This window comes from Salarias fasciatus, chromosome 17 (assembly GCF_902148845.1).
Source record: "Salarias fasciatus chromosome 17, fSalaFa1.1, whole genome shotgun sequence".
Lineage (NCBI taxonomy): Eukaryota > Metazoa > Chordata > Actinopteri > Blenniiformes > Blenniidae > Salarias > Salarias fasciatus.
The window spans coordinates 16165148-16191544 of record NC_043761.1 but is presented as its reverse complement, the minus strand read 5'-3'; the positions used below and the strand labels follow the sequence as shown (position 1 = coordinate 16191544).

General features: G+C 49.6%; 2 protein-coding genes across 7 annotated transcripts in view; both read right to left on the bottom strand.

Annotated features, from left to right (window-relative positions):
- Positions 1–922: 922 nt before the first annotated feature.
- Positions 923–14082, bottom strand: msrb3 (methionine sulfoxide reductase B3). Its single transcript, XM_030114003.1, has 8 exons — positions 13930–14082; positions 11948–12036; positions 8219–8333; positions 5754–5862; positions 5606–5684; positions 5199–5227; positions 4741–4838; positions 923–1096 (listed from the first exon to the last, which is right to left on the bottom strand). The coding sequence occupies exons 3-8, from the start codon at positions 8294–8296 to the stop codon at positions 947–949; spliced, it is 543 nt and encodes a 180-aa protein (XP_029969863.1). The 5' UTR covers positions 8297–8333; positions 11948–12036; positions 13930–14082; the 3' UTR covers positions 923–946.
- Positions 14083–15143: 1061 nt separating this feature from the next.
- Positions 15144–26397, bottom strand: part of lemd3 (LEM domain containing 3) — a 17936-nt gene continuing 6682 nt past the window's right edge. The window contains exons 4-16 of one of the 6 annotated variants that reach the window (XR_003933314.1): positions 25502–25575; positions 25260–25339; positions 25027–25172; positions 24705–24806; positions 24534–24636; positions 23784–23959; positions 18097–18178; positions 17925–18030; positions 17775–17853; positions 16776–16912; positions 16576–16705; positions 16386–16454; positions 15144–16308 (exon numbers count right to left, since the gene is read on the bottom strand). Coding sequence is in view for 3 of the 6 variants with exons in the window: in XM_030113496.1 (XP_029969356.1) it covers positions 16605–16912; positions 17775–17853; positions 17925–18030; positions 18097–18178; positions 23784–23959; positions 24534–24636; positions 24705–24806; positions 25027–25172; positions 25260–25339; positions 25502–25575 (1256 nt within the window). In the remaining 3 variants the exon portion in view is untranslated. Of the gene's footprint in view, positions 16455–16544; positions 16913–17774; positions 17854–17924; positions 18031–18096; positions 18179–23783; positions 23960–24533; positions 24637–24704; positions 24807–25026; positions 25173–25259; positions 25340–25501; positions 25576–26397 lie in introns of all 6 variants that reach the window. The other 5 variants (XM_030113498.1, XM_030113497.1, XR_003933313.1 and 2 more) reach the window with 5 other exon arrangements.

Below are 26397 nucleotides of genomic sequence, written 5' to 3'. Positions count from 1 at the left end.
GTTGGTTCTGCTCTTACAGTCTAGTTCAGTCGTTGTTCGACCAGTAACTGGTGCCTGGCTCCTCTGCTGTTGTCCCAGTTGGACGGTGTTGTTCCCTTCTGGGGGTCCTTCGTGATGAGGACTGTGGACCTTGGGTTCCCCGTGGGTGGTTCCCTTTCTCTCTCGCTGGGTCATTTGGGCTGCCAGGCCTTCATGGAGAGCAGGGAGCTTCTTCAGCCAGTAGGTGTGGATCTGTCAGGACCTGGAGCTGTCCAGCTCTTCTTCTCTGGAAGTCTGCTGTTGTGATGACCTGCTGGTTCTTGTCCTGGGAGGTTGCAGTGTCTGCTTGCAGGTCTGCTAGCCACTGTGTGTAGTGTTGTGTGATCCCATTCTTCCCATAATAACTTCATTTGCTCATCGTTTTCGATAGCCTCGCTGACATTAAAGCTGATTCGCAACGTGAGGCTAAGAAGTAGGCAACGCAGCTGAACTGGGTCGAACGGCTGAAAGAAGGTGGCAGAGCCAATCGCAGACCCAGACAAAGAACTGAGCTTCATGAGTTATTCCTCACAAAATCCTCCGGCTTGGTGTCTAAAAGGGCGAAGCAAGAAGCAAGCCAAAAACCACCACACACACACACACACCACCACACACACCCCCACACACACACACACACACACACCCCACACACACACACCAACACACACACACACCACACACACACACACACAAACACACACACACACACCACACACACACACACACACACACCAAAACAAACTGTTCTCAATCAATCTTCATGAATGCAAACAATATATAGGGAAAAATACTTGATGAGCTTGATTTGAAAGATATTTTGTGTTCAGGGTCGCGTGGGTCAAGCGTGTCTTCAGGTCATGAAGCTGACAGGTGACCTCCGTGGCTTCACTCTCACAGCTCTGTCTTCCTATCGCTGCTGGAAGCTCCTTCAGTGTCCACGGCGCCGCCGGACGAGGCCGAGGTCGAGGATGAGGCCGGCGCGTCCGTGGGCTGAATGCCAGCGAGGCCGAGTTGATGCAGTAGCGTTTCCCTGTGGGTTTGGTCCGTCGTCAAACAGATGTCCCAGATGAGCTCCACACTGCAAACAATCGGGGAGGACTCGTTATCAGGCTGTCTGACGAAGGGAAATTGACACCACATTGGTCTGGAAGTCCAGGGTTTCCCCTACCATTATATTAGGGGGGCGCCCCGCCCCGCCCCGCCCCCCCAACGGCACCCCCCGCCCCCCCTAGAAGGTCAAGTTAAATTAAAATAATTGTTACTTTTTTTACACGAAAACTTTACGCCAGGAACGCACTGGACGCGGAAGTGTAGCGGCCACCCACAAAGTATGGATGGCCGTTTGTGCCATACATCGCATGGTCTTACCGAAGGCTGTAGAACGCCGTAAAAAACGCCCGTTTTAAAATATAACGCCATAAAAAACGCACGTTTTAAACAAGCAAAACACGCGTTTTTTACAGCGTTTTCTAAGATGTTAATGAGCTCTGCCCTCTGAAAAACACAGCCAGTAAGTTTAATGTTTCTGAAGCCAATCAGCCAGAGAGCACAGCGAGGCCACAGCAACGGATCCAAGAGACTTCAGCTCCTCTGCTACAGGAAATGACTGAAATTCAGAGGATTAAATGTCGATCTGCACGAATTAAAACATCTATTTTGAGATGCTAATCATTACACTTTCTTCCATGTCCATCAGTAATCAGTATCACTGTCTCCAATGTAATCAGAGGATAATTAAAATATCGATCTGCACGGATCACCGTGGCTCCATGAAAGCAGTTACAAAAATGACCTGCAGAGGGCGCCCTGTAGTGATCTCCTCATCCACTCTGAGTTTATACACTTAATGTTTTAAATAATCAATAGATATGTTGATATGCTGAACAATAGAAACATCTCCTGTGGTTATTTCCAATGAATCCAGCCTCACTGGACTGCAGCCTCTTCATCTGGGATCAGTGGAGGAACACAATGAGTTAAGCAGATTATTGTCATGTTACTATTTTCATGTTTTTACCATTAAAAAAAAATCATAAAACAACGACAACAGCTCGCTTCAATACACATTTCAAATGGTACTTCTGCTAGAGAAGCATCATAATTCATTTCTACATATGACATGAACTCTGTAACTGGACCATGACAGTCAGAATGGTCTTATTGTTGTTATACAGATGGAGAGTTTCTATTTTCCAGTGCAGGCACAAGAAATATAACAATATAACAAATATACAATATAAATATCACAAAGGATTACTATTTTTTTTAAACATTAAAGAATTTTAAAGAGTGTTTTAAACCACTACTGCCACCCTGTGGTTAAAATGCACAACATCACTTTATGAGTACGACCTGTTGGCAGATCAGATGTGGCGCTAAACCAGACTGTCTGCGCTAAACCTGCAGTTATTCCATCAGAGACGGTGATGCTGACTGTTGGTGGACATGGGAGAAAGTGTAACGATCAACAACTCAAAATAAGTGTTTTAGCAAGAGATTGTTCTTGTAGTTTTGACAAAACAACAAAATGCAAATAAACAAAAAGCAAATATATTTGGACTTAATACATTTTGAAAATGCGATGATCAAGGTTTTGTTTGTGTATTTTATATACATGTTTTCAGCATAGTGTATTCGGCCACGGTTATTATACTTAATCCATGCAGATCGATATTTTAATGCTCTGATTACATTGGAAACGGTGATACTGATTACGTACGGGTGGACATGGGAGAAATTGTAATGATTAGCGTCTCAAAATAGATGTTTTAATTTGTGCAGATCCATATTTTAATCCTCTGAATTTCAGTCATTTCCTCTAGCAATGGAGTGACAAGTCTCTGGATCCATTGCTGTGGCCTCGCTGTGCTCTCTGCTGATTGGCTTCAGAAAAAAAAAAATTATTGGCTGTGTTTTTCAGAGGGCAGAGCTCATTAACATCTTATAAAACGCTGTAAAAAACGCGCATGTTGCTTGTTAAACGAGCTTTTTTTTACGGCGTTTATTTAAAAACGGGCGTTTTTTACGGTGTTCTACAGCCTTCGGTAAGAGCGCCGTAAAATACGCGCGTTTGATTTGTCTAAATGCGCGTTTTTTTACGGCGTTTTATTTAAAAATGGGCATTTTTTACGGCGTCTTTAAGGATCGGATGTGTTGGATTAGTGGCGAATTGTGACTCCTTTGGCTTTCCGTACAGAGGAGCCCTGCGTGCACCACGGCTCGCGCTCTGCAGAGCGCCCGCTCCGCTTCATTTTATTTTCCACGCAGCGCGAGCACTGACAGCGGCAATTGTTATGTTTTAATGCTCTTTAAATGTGAAAAGCTGAGAGCAGACGGATCCGGCCGAGTGCAGTCGATGTGTGACCAGCGCGGAGAGCGCAGGCAGAAGAACAGCCAAGCGCCTGCGCGGAGATGTTCACGACGCTGGCGCAGCTCGCCGTGGCAGATGGTGGCAGCTGGTGCAGCTCGCCGTGGCCGCTGGCGGCAGCTGGCACAGCTCGCCGTGGCACCTGGCGGCAGCTGGCCGTGGCAGCTGGTGGCAGCTCACCATGGCGGCTGGTGGCAGCTGGCGGCAGCTTGCCGTGGCAGCTGGCGGAAGCTCGCCGTGGCAGCTGGCGGCAGCTTGCCGTGGCAGCTGGGGGCAGCTGACCATGGCAGCTGGTGGCAGCTTGCTGGCGGCAGCTCGCCGTGGCAGTGGGGCAGCTCGCCGTGGCAGCTGACCGTGGCAGCTGGTGGCAGCTTGCCGTGGCAGCTGGCGGCACCTTGCCGTGGCAGTTGGCGGCAGCTCGCCGTGGCAGCTGACCATGGCAGCTGGTGGCAGCTCGCCGTGGCAGCTGACCTTGGCAGCTGGTGGCAGCTCGCCGTGGCAGCTCGCCATGGCAGCTGGTGGCAGCTCACCGTGGCAGATGGTGGCAGCTGGCGGCAGCTCACTGTGGCAGCTGGTGGCATCTGCCGTGGCAGCTGGCGGCAGCTCACCGTGGTAGCTCGCCATGGAAGTTGGCGGCACCTTGCTGTGGCAGCTGGCGGCAGCTCGCCGTTGCAGCTGGCCGTGGTAGCTGGCAGCAGCTCGCCGTGGCAGCTGGTGGCAGCTGGCGGCAGCTTGCCGTGGCAGCTGACCCATGGCAGCTGGCGGCAGCTCGCCGTGGCAGCTGGTGGCAGCTCACCATGGCAGATGGTGGCAGCTGGTGGCAGCTCGCCGTGGCAGCTGGCGGCACCTTGCCATGGCAGCTGGTGGCAGCTCGCCGTGGCAGCTGGCGGCACCTTGCCATGGCAGCTGGCAGCAGTGGCCATGGCAGCTGGCGGCAGCTTGCCGTGGCAGCTGTCCGTGCCAGCTGGTGGCAGCCTGCCAGTCCTCTGGTGTTGTCACAACCACCTGAGATACAGAGCACTGCACACCAAAACCAGCAGACACAGAGGACACTTTATTCAGACATAATTTGCGCTGCGTCTACCTTCAGAACCAGGCCACTCTGTTCAAACACGGTATATGTAAGAATCTCTGTAGATTCTTACATATACAAATTACAATAGTGGAGATTCTAGAATGTTTGTATTTTGATTCTTTCCAACGTAAAATCCTTATTTGCTGGAAAAACCTAGCCAATAAAAGCTGATTCTGATTCTAACAGCTCTTTGGAGGAACAGGTGTGAGTTTTCCAGAGAAGCTGTGGGAACCTGACAGTGGTGGAAGGGGACAGACATCAGGACAGCGGCAGAGCGTACCTGGCTGCAGGTGGTCTCCACCCGGTGCATGCCATAAGAGAAGTCATCCGACAGAGAGACGGAGTCCTCCTTCACAAGGTCAGAGAAAGACGGCCAACCTGAAAGCATCAAAACATGAGCAAACCTGTGGCTCTAGAAATTGCAGCTGGATAGTCTGCTGCTCATGGACAAGCTCTGGAACCAGCAGCTCTGAAACCTGACGCTCAGGGTTACTCTTGTTTCACGAGTAAAGTTCTTCACTTTATAAATTGAAGCTTAGCTACAGGTTTGTCAATATCGATTTTAAAGGTTCTGAGCTGTTATCTGCATCTCAAAGTGTGGTCGTGTTTGGTGTGAATCGGTAGAAGGAAGTTCATAAGATAAAAAACTGGAATTAAACTGATTTAAAGAGAAACAGGACAGAAGTAATCCACCTGCACACAAACAGAAAGGCCTGAAGGGAAACCCCTGCAGCTTACCTGAGCCCGAGTCAAACTTAGAGCTTGAGCTGAGAGAGAAAAGAAACAGGTCAGTCAGAAACACATGGACACAGACTGCCGTGGCTGTTCTGATGACTTCTGACTGGAAAATAGAATAAAGATGTGAGACTCCACTTGGATTGGAAGTTAAAGACTTGGGACTTCTATGGCTTGATTGTGTTGATTTTTGTGTTTTCATTTTATAATAAATATAGAAATTTTAGCTGCTATGAGCTGAAACCCTGTACCAGGTTCTCTCTACCACATGAAACGGACGTGATTACACACTAGAACACGTGTCAAATCTGATTTAAAACTTGAAGTAGATATAATATCAAAATGAATAAATGGAATTATTTTAAAACAGGAGATGAAAATAAGGTGCCCCCCCCCCCCCACTTACTCACCTGAAGAGGGGGGCTCCACAGACCACACAGGTGTAGGTTCCGTCGTTCTTTATGGAAGGAGAACTCTCCAGTGAAGGCGCTGTGTGAACAGAAGGTCATGTGGGACGAACCGCATGAGAGGACCGTGGAGCAGAGTCGCCAGGCTCACCTCTCGGTTCCCGCGCTCCTGGGTGACGTGGAACTGCATCGGGGTGAGGACGCTCCTCAGCTCCTCTGGAGCAAAACTCACGGCCATGTTTTCTTTGTCCTGGAGGCTCCTGGGTGAAGACAGGACCAGATATGAAGAGAGACAGGGAGACCAGCCACCTCCAACAGTTAAAGAAAGTCACTGACAAGAAAGACGAGGCAAATCAGAAGGTTCACACAATAAAAGCATCAAATCAAGCTCCATCAAACAGCTATTAGAATTATCAAAAACCATCCATCAGTGAAAGCAGTGTGACACCGGTGAGCATGAGGAAGAGATTTAGAGGAAATAAAGGAGAGCGTGGCTGTGATTATCAGCTGAACTGTGAAGATGATCCAGGACTTCACAAACAATATTTAAGAACAAGATAAATACTTTAAAGTTGGAGCTCGGACACCATTAAAATGTCATCTAAGTAATCAGTTATGAGATGTTACAATTATTCACAGCTTTCTGTCTGAACAGTTTTTATAAACTTGTTATGCATCAACTACTGACACATTTCCACACCACAAAAACCATTCTGATTTAGTCTATGTACTTTTTTAACGTATAATATAGTCAGCAGTGTGTAGTCAAATCCAACCGTGGTAGTAACTTAGGCCAAAGCTGGAGGCTACAAGTTTGCATTAGCTGGTGGCTACATGTGTACTAGCTGTGGTACTGTTAGAGTTAGCTGTAGGCTACATGTTGAACATTAGCTGGAGGTTACTGTTTAGCATGAACTGGAGGCTACATGCTTAGCATTATCTGGAGACTACAGTTAGAGTTAGCTGAAGGCTTTATGTTTAGATTTAGCTGGAAGCTATATGTTTAGCATCAGCTGGTGGATACATGTTTAGAGTTAGCTGGAGGCTACATGTTTAGAGTTAGCTAAAGGCTACATGTTTAGCATTAGCTGGAGGCTACATGCTTAGCATTAGCCTGAGGCTATATGCTGAGCTTTAGCTAGTGGCTACATGCTGAGCATTAGCTGCAGGTGACATGTTTAGCATTAGATGGAGGCAAGACTTTTAGCATAGCTGAGGCTACATGTTGATCGTTAACTGGAGGCCACATGTTTAGCATTAGCTGAGGCTACGTGTAAGCATTAGCTGAGACTACATGTTTAGCGTTAGCTGAAGCTACAGTTTAGCTGAGGCTACATGTTTAGCATTAGCTGAGGCTACATGTTTAGCGTTAGCTGAGGCTAACATGTTTAGCTGAGGCTACATGTAAACACTGGACTGCTGTGAAGAGTAGAGTTTCATGGTAAAGTGTAAATTCTGTGTTGAGTGCTGTCATCCATGCTCACGTCCCACAGGATTCTATCTGAATCTTCCAATAAGAATAAAACCAAGAAGACTCCCGGGGCGCCGGTGAAGTTAAAGACCTGAAGGCAGTCTTTTGATCTGTTCACTGATCGCAGATCACCGCTGGATATCAAAGTGTGGAGGACGTTTTCCCAAATCAGCAGAGCCACGTCGTACGATGGCAGAAGAAGGACCCAGGTTTGTGTTGATGATTTCATGTGGAATCCACCTGAGAAACAGTCTGGATCCAGGTTTCGACGTCACTAAAGTCTGAAAAAAGCCTATGAGAAGAATTCAGAAATATCATGTTTTTAAAGATGGATTCCCAGAGTCCAGAACCAGATAGCAGTCAGAGGAGGAGCTGAGGTGAATGGTGAGACACTCATCACCTCCACAGAGCAGGGCTGGAGGCCCACCAGGGCCCAGAACCACACTCTGCCCCGGTTCTGAGGACATGAGCGCTGGTCCCGATGGGACCGTCTCACGGCAGCCTGTCTTTCTCCTCCACATTCACTGAATGTGAACAAGTTGCTGTCATGGTGAAGACAACCTGAACACGGTCTTCCTTCAGATCTGGACTTGGTGAGTCTGCTGGAGCCTCCTGGTCTAACAGCAGTTCAACAATCAGTCTCCCCTCTGAACACGAGTTCCGTCACATTACCGGGATCAACCCTGAAGGTTTCCAGAAGTTATACCAGAAATGATGAATGGGACAGAACAACCCTCCTCTGACACCCCAGCTCTCTAGAGGAGATAAAAAACTCCTCTGAATTCAGTGACTCAGCTTCCTGTAAGATGGTAGTTAGAGATAAAGAGCAAACGTTGTCCCAAGCATTGACTGGATGGGATGCTACACAAAGAGACGAGACGTGATCCAGGCTGAGTCAAGGAGCTGGAAGCATTTAGGTTGGCTTCCAAATCAAAAGGATTCTAGGTTCAACATTTAGAATTCACAGGCGGGCCTCAGTAAAATGCTGCTGGGTTGTGAAGTAAATGAACAGCTGGTGGTTCATCTGAGGAGAAAGGTGGAGCGAGTCGCCTGAGTTCACACAGGGAGGTAAAGACATGCAAACACACCAGCAGGTTAAGCTTCACTCAGAGCACAGCAGGCACACAGCAGCCCAGTCAGGGGACCTGAGGGAAGACCGCACGGCCGCAGGGACCACGGGCTGACTCCTTGGTTATTAGGTGCAGCAGATTGAAGCCCGACATGGCTGCTGGACGCCACACCCCTCAACCGAGGCCTGGGCTGATGAGACGGACAAAGACAGAAACCAGCACAGGTCAACATCAGGGTCAAGCAGTCTACTGCAGTGGTCGGCAACTGGCGGCCCGCGGCGGCGAACGATAATGTCTGGCCCGCCAGATGATTTTGAGAATCTGAGGCAGCTGCTTCACGGAGGCAGTAACTCCGTCCATTAACCTGTCAGGACCAGCTCCTCCTAAACCTTCTTTACCTGTGAAACACCTGAAACCCTCAGGTTCAGTGAACAGCCTGAGCCCTGCAGCTCCTGCTGCATTCAGGGACACTTCGTTTAAAGCATCCTGCTGCTAGGCGTCTCAGTCAGCTGTTAGCTTAGCTGTTAGCCACCGACGAACTAGCTGGATTGAGCGGATTCCTTCGTGCTCCAGCATCAGTCGACGGGACGCAATCTCAGCTTCTGAGACGGTGGACAGAAGATTTAAACGCTGAGCGTCGGGGACAGAACAGGAAAAGTTGTTACTGAGAGGAAGGATCTGAGCGGCGCAGCGGCGGCTTGGAGAGAACGAGGGAAACATGGTTCTGGTAGGTTTAGTTTCTGGGTGTAGCGTGGCTGTTTATGTTCTGTTGTTGTTTTATCTTCATCTTGTTGTTCAGGGATCATCGTGCTGCTCTCAGGAGTGAAGCTGCAGCTGTGAGATGTTCAGGTTCCAAAGTCACAATCCGGCTCTTTTTCAGATCAGAGGTCTTATCAAACATTTGTAAATACTCACAGTCGGCGCGTCTATATGTCGTTTCTAAGGAAAAGCGATCGTTCACAACAGTGAACTGGTTTTGAATTGTTGGCAATACAGAATTAAAATTATTATTATAATGTTCTTTCCACATTTCACACATTCTTGTCTTAAAAGACAATTTATTTAACAAGTTGGTGACTGAAGACAGCAGCCGCAGTCACCCGATGCACCACTGGATGCGGTCCGGCTCCGGTCCCGGCTCCGGTCCGGCTCCGGTCTGGCTCCCGTCCGGCTACGGTCCGGCTCCGGTCCAGCTCCGGTCCGGCTGCGGAGCCGCTGTGGAGCTCTGGTCTCTTTCCGCAAGGATCCTGTTTTGTCCGGACGCCGCAGCCCTACCGCGTCAATCCAGACAGAAGCAAGTCGGGTGACGGAAGGAAACCGATACGTGTTCCAAAATAAGTGACTTCAAAATAAAATCTGTGTCGGGTTTTTGCCTTAATATTCCTATTTTTTTACTTCTTCTGGTAGAACACAGAACAAACAACGTCATGTAGTCACTATACGCTTTAGAAGAATGAACGGTTTTTGTCTTCGTCACTGCTGAAAAGTCAATGACTCCAAATGGCTCAAAACAGCTTCTGTGACCGGAAGCAGCTCGTGTTGCCAGATGGGGCGGGTTTTCTGGCAAATCAAGCGTCTTTTTGAACACGTCGGACGGGTTGATGAAATGATTATGTGTTTTAGGACGTGTTTTTTTATTATAAAAATACAGTTTTAACGTGCATTTTCAACCGAGACGGCGGTTTGGGCTGCTTTCTATTGAGTAAAATGGGTTTCATATTGTCTATGGGGGATAGCGATAGATCTGGCAACCTCCTCCAGCGGACTGCAGAGACACCGCAGGCGGTGTGAATCACAGTGCTGTGTGTACGGACCGGAGCCGGACTGCAGCCAGAACACATCCAGTGTGCATCAGCCTTAACTCCAGGCTGCTGTTGTCAGCTGTTTCACCAATTCAGCTGATTGTTGTTGTTGTTTTTTTTTTTACTTTACCAAGTGAAGCAGCCCCCTGTAACAAATACAAGCTACTTTTTTAAACCACAAAATTTCTGACAGCATTGTTTAACGTCAAGATTGGATAGTTGTTTAGATTGGAAAAAAAATCTCTTTGATTAAGTGCGCATGCAAGCAAACCCCTCCCCACCCCCCGCAATTCAAGTGCCCAAACAAAAATTGGCCCGTCGCCATTTAAGTTGCCGACCCCCTGGTCTAGGGCAATCCACACCTCCTCTATAGTAACTCTAAGCTGCTCTACATCTCCTCTATAGTGACTCTACAGCTCCTCTATAGTGACTCTACATTCCTCATAGTGACTCTACAGCTCCTCTATAGTGACTCTACAGCTCCTCTATAGTGACTCTACATCTCCTCTATAGTGACTCTACATCTCCTCTATAGTGACTCTACATCTCCTCTATAGTGGCTCTACATCTCCTCTATAGTGACTCTACAGCTCCTCTATAGTGACTCTACATCCTCTATAGTGACTCTACAGCTCCTCTATAGTGACTCTACAGCTGCTCTGTAGTGACTCTACAGCTGCTCTATAGTGACTCTACAGCTCCTCTATATGACTCTACAGCGACTCTACAGCTCCTCTATAGTGACTCTACAGCTCCTCTATAGTGACTCTACAGCGACTCTACAGCTCCTCTATAGTGACTCTACAGCTCCTCTATAGTGACTCTACAGCTCCTCTATAGTGACTCTACAGCTCCTCTATAGTGACTCTACAGCTCCTCTATAGTGACTCTACAGCTCCTCTATAGTGACTCTACAGCTCCTCTATAGTGACTCTACAGCTCCTCTATAGTGACTTACAGCTCCTCTATAGTAGCTCTACAGCTCCTCTGTAGTGGTCGGTGTGGTAACATGACACCACAGACTGTAGACACCTCCCTCATGGAGACTTTCACTACTGAAGCTTCGTGAGTCTCTAAAGCGAGAGGAGCTGGTAAGTATTTTTCAACAGGCATTTAGAAAGGAGTACTCTGAGTCTATGGGTCCTGCTGTTTGGTCGTGACGTCCTCGATTTTGTCTGCCGCAGAGGACCGGCCTGGGAGCATTCAGGATTATTAGCTCAGAGGATAAGGACTCGATGTGAGGCTGCAGAAGACATCGACAGATCAAACGTGTCCTTCTTTATCTGGCGTCCCTCCAGACGGTGGGCGAGAGGGCAGGTCACCAGGTCACCACCAGGTCACCACCAGGTCACCACAGGTCACCACAGGTCACCAGGTCACCACCAGGTCACCACCAGGTCACCACCAGGTCACCACCAGGTCACCACCAGGTCATCACCAGGTCACCACCAGGTCACCAGGTCACCACCAGGTCACCACCAGCAAATGTTGTCACAAGTTTAAAACTGAAGCAAGTTGGTAAAGATTTTCTGGACCGGACGAGCTGCAACTGGTCCTGGATGACAGGTGTGTGAATCTGGAGAGAAGACATTTAAGAACTGTTCCAACGAGGACAAGACCACGGCGGTTCAAGGAACATCAGAGGAACAGCTGAAGAGGGGAAAGCCAGATGCTTCTACGAGAACAGCTGCTCATCTCACAGCGGAAGGTTGTTGGTTCGATTCTCCATCACCCCTGTTCTCATGCCAAAGGTGTCCCTGAGCAAACTGTTGCCAGTGGATGGAGTGTGTGTGTGTGTGTGTGACTGCGTCTGGCAGTGTGAGGACTGCTGGGCACTCTCAGGCGGTGGACACCAGCGCTATGAGGGACGTCCAGTGCTGAAGACTCCCAGAGCCGAAGGGACGTAAGAGAAAGAGGCCAACTGAGATGGGAAAACATCCTTCCTACATCCCCCCCCCCCCATAAAACCATGAAAGTCCGGTTCCCGGTGAGAGCACTGTACCTATCAGAGCGGCACACCGCAGAGGACTGGGCCCTGAGCGGATCAGGACCAGCGACAGTCCCAGTCTCAGGGCTCCCAGCATGGCCGCACTGGACACAGGAGAACACAGGGTTAACCAGACCGCCACATGGTCCTGGAGAGTCTGGACCAGGTCTGTGGAGTCTGGACCAGGTCCTGGAGAGTCTGGGCCAGGTCTGTGGAGTCTGGACCAGGTCCTGGAGAGTCTGAACCAGGTCTGTGGAGTCTGGACCAGGTCCTGGACAGTCTGGACCAGGTCCTGGAGAGTCTGGAACCAGCTGTAACTGAAATTTGTAGTCTTGTTTTTCTCTCTCTTAAAGAGCAACTGACCCCCTTGACAGAGATTGACTCCGCCCCCCTCAGGATTTGAAAAGAGGCGGGCTCGGCGGATTGGAGGGAGGGGGGGGGGGCTGAGTTGTTGTGACAGCGCACGCTGGCCGAGCGAGTCCACTGACGAACGGTGTGGTGCTCACTCGGAGCCTCGGAGCGTCGGGGCGCCCGGGGGGGCCCGCGGGTTTTCATAACCCACCAACCCTACATAAATCACGCCTGTGAACTACGCTAAATGATCTAACCTACTAACTCTAATGCTAAAATGATGCTAATGCTAAAACAATGCTAATCTGATAATCGCTATGAAAAAGATGGCTCGCTCTGGTCCGACTCCGACTTGTAGAGGAGGCATCTGCTGATATAGGGCTGCACTCCATGACGTACGATGGATGCAGGGGCGTGGGCGAAGCGTACGTTGGATGCCATCATCCAGCCAGTCACGAAATTCAAATGTAGTAAACGCTGTTAAACCATTTGGGGCGGTAGTGAGACGGTTTTTGTCACAGAAACCGGATTTTAAACAAGTTTGCACTACATTGTAAAAGTAATGTCAGAAACGAGTTGACAGCAATATAAGACATGCATTTATACAGTTTATCAGCAAAGAAAAAGTGATTTGGGGGTTAGTTGCTCTTTAAATGTTTGCCGGGTCTCTGTCAACATGAGCAACTGGAAATGTTGCCATTCAGAAAGAAAGAGAGCTGAAGGAACCAGTTCTCCTCAAGACTGGTTCTGCTTCACTCACAGACTCTACAGACTCTATGGACTTTAGACTCTATAGACTCTACGAACTCTATAGACTCTACGGACTCTACGGACTCTAGAGACTCTAGAGACTCTAGAGACTCTACGGACTCTACGGACTCTAGAGACTCTAGAGACTCTACGGACTCTACGGACTCTACGGACTCTAGAGACTCGACGGACTTTACGGACTCTAGAGACTCTAGAGACTCTACGGACTCTACGGACTCTAGAGACTCTAGAGACTCTACGGACTCTATAGACTCTACGGACTCTACGGACTCTAGAGACTCTAGAGACTCTACGGACTCTACGGACTCTACAGACCGCCCTGGGATCTGCCAGTGGGCGGGGCCTAAGGGACAGACTGGAGGAACTTGTTCATGACTGTAAAGAGAACTTTATCGATGAGCTGAAACTGTTGGTGGAAGAGAAGAGACCGAAATGAAGAAACAGGACAAGAGACGTTCAGACAGAAACAATGGATCAGTGATTGGTGGAAGGTTTGGACGTCTGATCAGAGCACAGAGAGAGTGAGGGCTGAAAGTCAGGCGGAGTGGGCGTGGCTCAGTGCTTCCAGATCGAGAGATGATCACACTTGGCTGGCAGCCAACCAGCTAAAGAACCGGATCTTTCCAGAGAGTCTTGCCATGAAAACCGGCTCTGCTGAAAGAACCGAATCTTTCCAGTACATCATGAGAACCGGATAAGCCGTCCGGAGCTCTCGGCTGCTCTGAAACCTGGAAGTTGGTGCTAAAGCTGAGGTCTGCGGACTCCTGACATTCCCGGGCTTCACCTCATCAGCTCTGCTAACAGTAGCTTCAAACACACACACGTCGCCCCGACATTATAATGAACGCTATTATGTAAAGACGCACGAGACTCACCGGAGAACGAGACGATCCACCGACCGGGAACCCGGAGAGCAGCGGCAGAACACACGGCCCTCTGACGTGCGTGTGTGCGCGCGCGCGTGCGTGTGGTGTGTGTGCGCGCGCGCGTGCGTGTGTGCAGCAGGTATGTCCTATTATGGCTCGATCAGTCAGCGTGTCGTGTTGAGTCCAGACCAACCATAGCTCGCTGTCTGGATGTGAAATGTTATTTAAACTAAGTCAAACTCCATAAACGACTCGGAAAGAATGTTTATGTCGAACAGTGAAGTTTTTTTTCACCGTGTTATTGTGTCTCCGACCGGAAGCAGCAGTCCGGCCTGCAGCGCCCCCTGCTGGACCCGCCGGCCACAGGCCGCAGTCCGGCCTGTTTTTCACTTGACGTCATATCCGTAAACGCCTCGTTCACGCTGCTGTGGCGCCCATGGTGGATCCGACGTGCCTGCTGGCGGCCATCTTGCAGGGGGGGACCTCGCTTCCACAGCACATGGAGGAGCGATAGCTTTCACTATAACGTCATCATAAATCCATCAGTTTTCAACTTCTGTTCCAGTTTATTATAAACATCAGACATGGAGGACACACAGGCAAACTATGTCTGTCGAGGTCGCTGAATGATATTATGCTGGGACACTCACTTTTGTGTTAAACAGTTCTAATCTTTGAGTGTGTCCAAATAATCAGGTGTAGGTTATGTTTAGTTTTAGCGGGAACCAGTCCTATTTAGGCTCGTTAGTCACCAACAAACACAAGATGGGTGGATCTTCGAGTGAAGCCAGGCCACCAAGTTCTTTGAGGAGACCGAGTTTATTGTGTTGAAGGGTTGGGGGACAGCCAGATTGTGATTTATTTTCGTCTGATGTATTGCAATCCTATTTTTTGTTATAAAGCTGAGAAGTGAACTGTTTCTGGTTCTCTCTCGTGCTCTGTTTAGTTTTTAGCGAGCTCCGATCGATGAAATGCGCTGACAGACACCACTGTGAAACAGAGCGCGCTCAGTAAACCGACAGGGGTGGGGTCCTACGGCTGCAGCCCCCACACTGCTGTCCCCCTCGGTCTGGATGATGATCTGGTCACACTGACCAACCTGCTCATGTTGGGAAAAGGGAGCTGAGTGGGAGCTGCGCTCGTCCAGCTACTGCCACGTTTGATTCTCGCCAGCTTCCCAAACCTCTGAGGGTTCAAATGTCAGTGAGCACAAGAAGCCATGATAAAAACTCCTAATAAACCTTTAATTTGAGCATTTTGTACACATTACATTAAAATGTCTGTCATATTGCCCCCCTCCCCCCTCATACAATGGAAATAAAGCTGTATATAATGGTACAGAATACAGTCATATCAATGTACAGCATTACAGAAAATACACCAGAGGAGAACGCTTTGAAAATGATGTGAAGCAGGAGACTGGAGACACACACACACACACACACACACACACACACCACACACACACACACACACACACACACACACACACACACACACACACACACACACACACACACACACACACACCACACACACACACACACACACACACACACACACACACACACACACACACACACACACACACCTCCAGAGAGAAGCCAGTCAGGAACATGTGTAACAGAAACATGGCTTCGGTTCTCTCAACATAATAAATAGAAGCTTTTGGTTTAACACCAAAGGAACCTGCTACAAAATACCACGTGATGAAATCCAGAAGAACTCAGCCTCAGTCACTACTGGAACATGTCCTCAGTCCAGGACGTTCTACTAGAACATGTCCTCCACGTGTTCCATCCAGAACGTTCTCCTGGGATGCAGAAAAGCTCAAATTTAAGGCACAGGCGGGTCGACAGGCTGCGAACACACTGAACACCTGAACACTCTTTACTGCATTCAAAGAAAACACCTCTGACTTGACACTCACACACACTCACACCCTGATTGGTTCAAAAGTAGCTCCACCATGACAACAGTCACACACCTGGAAGTGAGATGACCACAGAATGCAAAGTCTGTGTGTGTATGTGTGTGTGTGTGTGTGTGTGTGTGTGTGTGTGTGTGTGTGTGTGTGTGTGTGTCCCTCTCAGGATGGAGATCACAAATGGGACTGCAAAGCATGGCGGACTGACCGGGAGATGATGTTGTTGTTGTGTTTGTTTTGCTGCTGTTGTTATTGTTGGAGTGTGTGTGTGTGTGTGTGTAGAGGACAGCTGGCTGCAGAGGACTGGACACTTGCATGTTCTTCATGTCCCAGGTGTCCTGGATGTTTCAGGTGTTCTAGGTGTCTTAGGTGTTCTGCGTGTTCCGGGAGTTACATGTGTTCTAGGAGTTCTGGATGTCCGGTGTCCGGGTGTTCTGGGTGTCCGGGTGTTCTGGGTGTTCTGGGTGTCCGGGTGTTCTGGGTGTCCGGGTGTCCGGGTGTTCTGGGTGTCCGGGTGTTCTGGGTGTTCTGGGTGTTCCAGGTGTGTTCTAGGTATGTGCCGCAGGTGAACCCAAAGGGATCCAGGTGAATCAGGTGCGACTGGGTCCTGTAAAAGGAGAGACGGCAGTGAGTTCCGGTCCTGGCGGTTCTCAGGTCAGCTCTGCAGACCTCGGTTCGAGACTGATGAAATGTCTACCAAGGGAAAAGCGCCTCTCAGCAGATCCCACCTCCTGATAGAGGACAGAGCAGCTTCAGCTCAGGAGCAGCTGGAGCCGAGCTGCTGAGGCCGAGGCTGGATCTGGGGCTGGATCTGGGGCTGGATCTGGGGCTGGATCTGGGGCTGGATCTGGGGCTGGATCTGGGGCTGGATCTGGGGCTGGATCTGGGGCTGGATCTGGGGCTGGATCTGGGGCTGGATTTGGGGCTGGCTGCTGGAGCTGCTGGAGGCGGCGGCAGCGTCCAGGTGGAGGCTGGACGCCTTCAGAGGGCTGCTGCAGCCTTGTGCCTCAGGGAAGCGCTGGTGATACCTGTCCAGGTGAAGGTACTTCACCGTCACCAGCTTCCCTGTGGAGACACGTCGACAGCGAGCAGTGAAGATCCGCCATGACTCTGTCTGGTTTCAGCACTGATCCCATCATTCCACATGACATTCAATAGAAGCACTTTAAAATACTGAATAAACACAGTCCAGTCCACACGGCGTCACCCCCCAGTCCGTCACGGCGTCACCCTCCAGTCCGTCACGGCGTCACCCTCCAGTCCGTCACGGCGTCACCCTCCAGTCCGTCATGGCGTCACCCCCCAGTCCGTCACGGCGTCACCCTCCAGTCCGTCACGGCGTCACCCTCCAGTCCGTCATGGCGTCACCCCCCAGTCCGTCACGGCGTCACCCTCCAGTCCGTCACGGCGTCACCCTCCAGTCCGTCACGGCGTCACCCTCCAGTCCGTCACGGCGTCACCCCCCAGTCCGTCACGGCGTCACCCTCCAGTCCGTCACGGCGTCACCCTTCAGTCCGTCACGGCGTCACCCTCCAGTCCGTCACAGCGTCACCCTCCAGTCCGTCACGGCGTCACCCTCCAGTCCGTCACGGCGTCACCCCCCAGTCCGTCACGGCGTCACCCTCCAGTCCGTCACGGCGTCACCCTCCAGTCCGTCACGGCGTCACCCTTCAGTCCGTCACGGCGTCACCCTCCAGTCCGTCATGGCGTCACCCTCCAGTCCGTCACGGCGTCACCCCCCAGTCCGTCACGGCGTCACCCTCCAGTCCGTCATGGCGTCACCCCCCAGGCCGTCCGGTCAGTCCAGTGCTGGCTCGCGAGCTCGGGACTCTTGTTTCCTGTGATCAGGTTGGGGCTGGCAGCTCTTCTGTTGAGTCTACTGATGAAGAGAAGCTGCTGAGAGGAAGAGGATACTGAGGTAACTCACCATCAAACCAGGAGCCGTGAAGTGCCTTGAAGGCTTTCCCTGAGTGCTCTGCAGACAGACACTTCACGTAGACACAGCCCTGAGACAGAGGACACCACACATGAGCTGGCAGGAAGCAACGCACTGCTCTGCTCTCACAGCTCGGCTCACCTCTCGGGAGTTTTTGTCCACGGCGATGTGGACGATGCCTGCGTTGTCACTGCACTTCTCCAGGATGGCCTGGTGGATGGCGAGGTGCCAGTTGTCCCCGACCTCCCTGAAAGAAGACTGGAGTTGGAGGACTGAAGCAGCTTCCAGCTCAGACAACCAGCCACTAACTCACATGACCGGGTCGAACATGTTCCTGATCTTCAGACACGGGGTCAGGCTGTTGGGCGGCGAGTTCCTTCGGTCCAAAGGGAAAGCTGAAGAGGAGCAGACACAAACCTGACTCAGTATGAAGGCTCAAAGCTGCCTCAACAGGCACAAACTTCCCACTGAACCTGGGAAGGACAGGGACACCATCAGTGTCAGTACCTGAGGAAGTACGTGCCTGATGAAACAGAAAATCTACAAAACAAGTCCCTTATTTGACAGCGTATTGTAACACCATGACCACATTATCTACAGGAAAAGAAAACAGCAGTAAATCATTTGTCACCTTCTCCTCTACAGCTGTGCCTAAAGAGCAGTCATCTTTTCAACGTTGACTGAAAACATCTCAACGTACAGACTTCAGAGGTAGTGGTGTGACCTTTAAAAGGTCACTGAACTCACAGATGTGACAGATGAACACAGAGTCCACAGCTGTGCCTAAAACTCCAATATTATTGCACTGGACATCCCAGAACAGCGAATGTGAGGTGTCTTGCCGGAAAAACACACTTTGCAGCTGAAGACCACTCCCTCTGGCGAGTTCTGCTGCGAGCGAGCCGTTTCCTCTGTTGCTAAGGGGCTGTTAGTCCACCTCTACATCCTTATCAGGAAGAGGGCGTGTCTTACACTCTGGTAGCATGTGCTAATAGGTGTGTTGGACATGAGAAAGCCAGAGGCAGACCTTGAAGACTTTGAGCCGTCCCGCCCAGATTTGGCCCGGCGTCACTGGACCTACGTAGGGCATCGAAAACTCGCGAGACCCAAACGAGATCGGCCACAGAGGAGCCGCGTGAGCTGCTGGAGAGCAACTCACCGCTACCGGGCCAGCGCTCTGGTTCATCCAGGCAGGGGATTGGACCCGAGCCCACTCCTCATCAGTCTGATGACAACACGCTTTATTTGCATAAACAAACACCCAGTCCCGGCTCCAGCCCAGTGTAGAGGGGGGGGACGCATAGGTGGCGAAAAAGTAACGGAGCAACACAAAAACAGCATCCACAGATCAGAGGCCTGTTCTACCATGTCCAACAACGTATGATCATTAATCACACTGCTAAAAAGCACAACATTTTTTTTACAAAGTAAAAAAACAAATGATAAAATAAGCAGCTCTCACCTTCAGCAGAGCTGCAGTCTCCTCTTTTTTTGAATTCTGAATAGCACAACACTTCATATTGATTTGACCCAGCCAGCCGAGTTTGCTGTTGTTTTTTAAGCACATGACTGAAAACTTTATTTTTTTTAATGAAATACTATATTTTGACTGAGGGGGCGAGGCAGTGTGCCCCCCCCCTTGACACCTGGTCTGCACTTGCAGCAGCACGCGTCACATGACAGAAGCCGAAATGTAACTTAAAATTATTGTTTTTTTACATTTTATTTATTTCAGTTAACTGAATATGAATTAACACAATGTGACACACGAAAGAAATGATGAATTCTTTTGTTTTTAATAAGAAAACACTGGAGCCATGACATGACATGACAGCGCAACGCATCCATCCGGAACTATTAAAGGATACGTTCGGTTTGGACAGTTGTCTCGTTTATAGAACGAAGTAGAACAATATACTCATATAAGCAGGTGGCGACCAACAACTTTGGTGCACAGCGCCACCTACTGTGTCTCTTGGTGAATGTTCTTCAGTTTACTTCCTGATCACCGTGTTCACTTCAGAGATCTGTAAAACCAACAGCAGGTATTTTGCGACCCCGGGCTGTGGAGGAGGAGAGGCTGAGGGACCAGGAGGAAATATTGGTGAAACTAATGAGTTTTTGGACGATTAAAGCCGTTTTGGGAGCCGGCGCCACACATGCGACATTGGCTAACAGTATACGGATGTCTGCAGCTCGACTACGGATCTATATTTCTCCCAAAGCACTGTTTGGATCAGAAAAGCATTCGGAGTGAGAATACTGTTCTACTTCGTTCTATAAACAACGTGAAAACTGTTTAAACCGAACTCATCCTTTAAATCCCGTTGACAGCGCTGCAGGTCTTCACCTGCCCATCCAACCACCAGACCCGCTCCACTACTAATACAAAGCCTTCCCCAACAACTTATTATTATTGTTTTGTGTTTGCCAACATTTTTGGGAAGTTAACCGACCTTTAGATAAGAGGAAACAATGAGAGACGACAGGGGGGATTTTTTTTTTTCTTTTCCCAAGCCATAAAACAGCCTCCGTCCAGGACTGTCAGGATGTGAACTCCAAACTCTCCACCTGACTTGGTTCGCCACAGAACTCAGACACTAATTTCTGATCTGTCTGAGCGCCTCCCCGGGCTGCGCTCTGATCTGGCGGTCTGCCTCCGTTCTCCACGGAGCTCAAACACGCTCCACACTCGTTTCCACCGGACGCGACGCTAATTTTTCGCGCGATGAGATTACATACAAAGTCAATGTAATGATGTGATTGTCGCTCAATCTCGAGCGGCGGACGGCGAGCGATGACGGGGCGTGCGGCCGGCGACGAGAGTTTCCAGCGAAAAATCCGCGCGCCCATCGAGTTGCACTGTCAGTCGCCACCGCACGCCGATTCATCGCTCTACGCTTGTCGGTCGACTTGAAATAATTGAACTTTTCAAGCAAATTGGCGCCAGGACAGCCTATCAGCATGGAGGTCTTCGCGGACGTGCTGACTTGCAGCGCTCTGACCACGCAGAACAGTTGGCGTGATGCCAAGGCGAGCGGCGTGCACGATCTCATTTGTTCACCGCGTCTGGTGGAACCGGCCGTCCGGGCGCAGCTCCTGCAGACGGTGGAACTCACCGAGCTCAGACCGCCTCCGGAGGGCAGCAGGCAGCCGGAAGCGATCCGGCGCCTCGGCCACAGCCGGAGCCGACTCCCCCACGCCAGATACAGAGCAGCGACGGCGGCAGGCGGAGCCTCAGTCTCCATCTTTATTTGTAAAAGCGCTTCTCATATTCATAAAAACAACACAAAGTCCTGAACAACAAAAACAGTCAAAACAAGAAAGAGGAAAAACCGCACCACTGATGCACAAGAGAGAGAGAGAGAGAGAGAGAGAGAGAGAGAGAGAGAGAGAGAGAGAGAGAGAGAGAGAGAGAGAGAGAGAGAGAGAGAGAGAGAGACGGGCAGACAGACAGCGGGTGCACACAGGACTGTGGGACAGACAGAAGAGTCCTGTCCGCTGCTGCTGTGCAGGAGACGGTGGTGAGGAGGTTGTGATGGTTCTGCAGGATGTTTTGTTTTGCATATTTGTACCACCAATAAAACTCGAGCGTCTGGCAGGGCGCTATTTTGTTGCGCAAATGAATTCACACACAGCGATAAAACTCGCGGGTCTGGCGCAGCGCGGCATCATTTGTCGCGCGAATGCTGTCGCGTTAAACGCGTCCGGTGGAAACACGGAATTATTACAGAGCCTGTGCTCCTCTGTGGGGCTCCAGGCCAGGGGACGGCCCTGTCCTGGGGGGACGGCCCTGTCCTGGGGGGACGGCCCTGTCCTGGGGGGACGGCCCTGTCCTGGGGGGACGGCCCTGTCCTGGGGGGACGGCCCTGTCCTGGGGGGACGGCCCTGTCCTGGGACTCCACACTCAGTCCGACTCCGGCCGTCTCTCCTGCTGTAGCAGCTGTCACAGCGCCTGTCAGAGAACTTCACTGTTGGTCGGAGGGAGGGGGCGGGGCTTAGTGAGAGGTCAACTGCTCTGTCTAACAACAGTCACTTCATGACAGCAAAAAATAAAGACCGATTTTGATAAATAACTTCGTAAAGTTTCTCCATTTACAAACTACCGCACGAAATTTAGCGCTGCGTCGACACGAGAGAAGCCAGAGAAGTGATCAGCACTCAGCTAGGAACCAATCAGATGCTTTGTCCAAAGTGTGAAACACGTAAGACCCGTCCAACTCGCTCTGATTGGCTAAAACTCCTGAACATTGAGTACCACTGGTAGTTAGACCTGTCACTTAATAACTGGTTACAGAGAAGAAAAAAAAACAAAAAACAAAATATCTCCACGCCGGATTTCCGGCACTGTGCCGGAGGTCTTCAAGCTAGGGCTGGACGATATGGCCAACTTTATCATGATATAGGTCATAATTTCGGTCGATACGATATAATTCCGACATCGATATAAATAATACAAAAGCCTCAGAAAAACTGTTAAGAATCATGAACATAATGTACTACCTGTAAAACTAGAAAGTATTTATCCAGGAAGCTCCTCCAGTATAACATTTAGAAATAAAAACTACAATAAATTAAATGTTTACCTTTTATTTAAGAAATATGAAATGACTATCAAATAAACGTAAGTTTTACCTTTTTCAATATCAATAGCTTTAACTTTACACTTAAATACAGTTATGTTATTGTTGTGGATTCAAACAAAGGTTCAACCAGGAAGAAAAAATTAAAAGTGCTCAGAATTACTGCAATAAACAGAAAAAAGAGTGAGAAACAACAAACAAATATTACTGGGACAGGGAACTGAAATCACTGCCATACACTCACCTTTTCAATATTAACAACTTTAACTTTTAAACTACAACAGTTTTTCTTATAGATTCAAACAAAGGTTCAACCAGGAAGTAAAATGAAAGAGCTCAGAATTACTAAGGTTAAGTACAGAATTACTTCAGGTTGTAGTGATTATGGTGACACTGCAGCGAATCCCTGTACTGTTTTTTTTTCTTGTGGAATTTGTCTTCACTGTTGCAGCTTCTTGTAAATTGCAGCCGGTCCCTGAACCCCGCAGAACTACCAGCTTTGTTTCTGCTGCTTCATAGACAGATACTTTTAATGAAAATGAGCTTGCAGCCTGTCGTCCAGCTCACAGCGATGGGATGGAGGCTCCTCTGTGTGTTACTGACGTTCAGTTAAAGAGTTATTGAGACTGAAAGTCCACATCTGTCAACATGCTGCTAACTTTACTGGACTGTTCAGTGAATGATATTCCTAATTCTTAGCCACGAATTAGTATTTCGTGTGCACAATTTATTATTTCGTGCCACAGATTAGCTTGTGAAGCTTGTTCAGTCGCGTTTACATCAGGAGTTCTCATTTTGGAGCTCAAACTTACCGGAGGAGCTCAGCTGGTAGCCTGAGCCGAGGACGGCCAGCTGTGGTGTGCAGAGTAGTGATCACTCTCTGCGGCACTTTCTGTTCGACTTGAATCGGCGGCGCCGTGAACAGCAATTAGTGATTGTGAAACGCATACTGTAATGCACTATAGCGAAAATTTGTTCAAAACTCATATCACCGTTATTGAATAAAAATATACCGCGGTATGTATTGATATCAAAATTCTGTCCAGCACTACTTCAAGCCCTGGACTATGTCTCTGGGCTGGCTGGGGAACGCCTTGGGATCCTCCTGGAAGAGCTGGAGGAAGAGTCTGGGGACAGGGGAGACTAGGCATCCCTACTTAGACTACTGACCCCGTAACCCGGCCCCGGATAAGTGGTTTCAGATGGATGGATGGTCTCAAACATGCTATTTGTTGAAAAGCCACTTGGAAAGTTGTTTTGGGAGCGTTAAGGTCTTTAAATCAAAGAGCAAACAAGAGTTACCAGTATTTTAAAAGAAGGTGGAAAGATCAGCTGTCATCTTGTCAAACATGTCATTTGTAATACACTCAGAGGGTGAGAACTCTCAACACGTAAGGTTCAGTGTTCCTTGTGTCACCTTTGCCCTGCCAGACTTTGGAGGGGATCGAGGTCTTCTCAGAGGCGAGCGACGGCTGGATCCACCTCCAGACCTTGAAGTCTGCTCCATTGATGGTCTGACTCTCTGTTTGAACCCTGGACTCGTTGGCTGAAACGAAGCGCTGCGCTCGATCCCAAATCGCCTTCATCTTCTTCCTGAAAAACATCAGAGCACTGCTTGATGGACATGATTCCTGGACGTGTGACAGGACTCGATTTTCCACTGCAGCGTGTGAATGTGTGAAGCGGGAGTCTGTCGCTCCTCTGCTCTGACTGAATTTACAATCTGAAAAATTAGCATACACACATAATCACAACATCACAACTTGCATTTCCAAAAAGGTGGAACGTTATTCAGTGATCAATTTTCCTGGTTTAAATCTAATTTACATAACTAACTGATGGAAGCCTGGTTTGTGCAAATTGTGAAAAAAAACAAAAACAAAAAACCAAAAAAAAAACCAAAAAGACTTTCCATCACTCTGAAGCACTTCAAGCATCCAGTAACAGTGCTTCCTCCTCATTCATTTAGCAGTGGTGGCCCGACACCCCTAAAGTAAAGCTGTTGCTCCATCAAATTTCTTTTCACTGTTTTTTTATCGTCACAAGTCATTGCTGGTCTGTCCTGTCCCAGCAGAGTCCCGACGTGGGTCTGGCCCCGTCACTAACAATATTCTCAGAACACCGTTTTCCTCGCTGACCACATAGCATGAGCCCGAGAGCCACTCACCGGTCCGGAGGGGGCACCAGAGAGTCTCTGACATGAGGGATGGGCAGGTAGGGCAGCTGGTTGGGGTTGTCCTGGCAGGCGTCGCTGTGAGTCCTCAACACGTCTGCAGAATGACGCCGTTTAGACGGACACACTCCCACACGGCTCAGAGCACTGAGGGGCAAAGCTCACCGATGATCCTCTCCACCATGTCGTACATGTTCCTGGTCTCCTCCTCTTCTCTCCGCCAGCGGTACTTCATGTAGCGGACCACGCCCCACACACAGCCCACCACTGCGCACGCACACACACACACACACACTTTCACAAACTGGATATCAACAAAGTAATGTCTATTTTAATCACTTAAGCCACTGTAGTCAGCAGATTGAGAGCAGCAGTCCACCGTTGGCGCTCTGTGGTGTCACTTCACAACTCAACTTAGGCCTCCTAATCAGACCAGCTCCACAGAATGTGGCATGAGACGCCTCGAACCTTTCAGAGCGGGACTCACCGGCGGCCATCAGGACCACTCTGCAGATGACGGTCAGGAAGGCGCGGCGGAAGCGACACGTGAAGGACATCTTGGGGTGTGTGGACTCCAGACGAGAGATGTCAGACACATCAGTGACCGGCTCTTCAGCGTGCAGCCCCCAGAGCCTGTAGACAGGAGGACAGACGGACAGAATTATCTCCTGCTGACAGAACATTCCGGAGCCTGTACATCGACTCGGGGTCAGAGGTTACCTGATCCCCACGTCCCGGCCCGTCCGGATGATCCACTCCAGTGAAGTCAGAGTGAGATTTTCAAACTTCTTGTTCTGAGCCTGAAAACAATAAATGTGCACATCAGCCTTCAACTGTAACAACTGTACAGAAAAATACTTAAAACGGAAAAGAAGAAAAAAAAACACTAGTGCAAGTTGTTCACAGTAATGACACCATTCCCACATCCCACATCTGAGAAAGCAAGCCTGCAGAGGACAAACCTGAAGATAAGCAGACGCCTCCTGGATGGACACACTCCGGTTTGGATGCTGCTGGTCTCCACAGTCATGCTGACCTGTCAGGACAAGAGAGGTGTTGAATTTAACGGTTTATAGCATGAATCGCCATGTGCACAGGGATCAAACTGCATCGACGCAGCAAGAAAACAAGCAATTACAACTTAGCAACACAGTTGCCTTTATTTTTTCAGGCCTGACACTGTAACGTCCCAGCTGCCCTGAATTGGGTAGCTTGGGTGAACACCAGTTGAGACACGGTGAGTCCAAGCCACGGCTGGACGGAAGCATGAGTGGGAACTGTCCCCTCGTCCAACGTTCTGCTACAGTAGGCCCAGAGGGGCAATTGGTCTCAGAGCACGGCTCCCCATCCTGTTCCTCAAACCTTTATTTCCATATTTAGTGCCTCTTTCCATTTTGCTATGACATTTTTTCTGTGCCACAAAATTTTCTTACACCCCCAGGTACACATCATGTCAAACTTTGACAAAACTGGACACAGATGATAAGACACAGCTGGTGGACTGTACCCAGCTGGACACAGATGATAAGGCACAGCTGGTGGACTGTACCCAGCTGGACACAGATGATAAGGCACAGCTGGTGGACTGTACCCAGCTGGACACAGATGATAAGGCACAGCTGGTGGACTGTACCCAGCTGGACACAGATGATAAGGCACAGCTGGTGGACTGTACCCAGCTGGACACAGATGATAAGGCACAGCTGGTGGACTGTACCCAGCTGGACACAGATGATAAGGCACAGCTGGTGGACTGTACCCAGCTGGACACAGATGATAAGGCACAGCTGGTGGACTGTACCCAGCTGGACACAGCCCAATAAGACACGCCCAGTGGACTGTAACCAGCTGGCTACAG

Bases quoted from the DNA above. Each gene is read 5' to 3' on its own strand.
- msrb3 (XM_030114003.1), bottom strand. From the start codon at position 8,296: ATGTCGGGCTTCAATCTGCTGCACCTAATAACCAAGGAGTCAGCCCGT. The intron at 5,685-5,753 runs GTGAGCCTGGCG...CTGTTCACACAG, and splicing joins AGGAGCGCGGGAACCGAGAG to CGCCTTCACTGGAGAGTTCT. The intron at 1,097-4,740 runs GTACGCTCTGCC...GATTGTTTGCAG, and splicing joins TGGAGACCACCTGCAGCCAG to TGTGGAGCTCATCTGGGACA.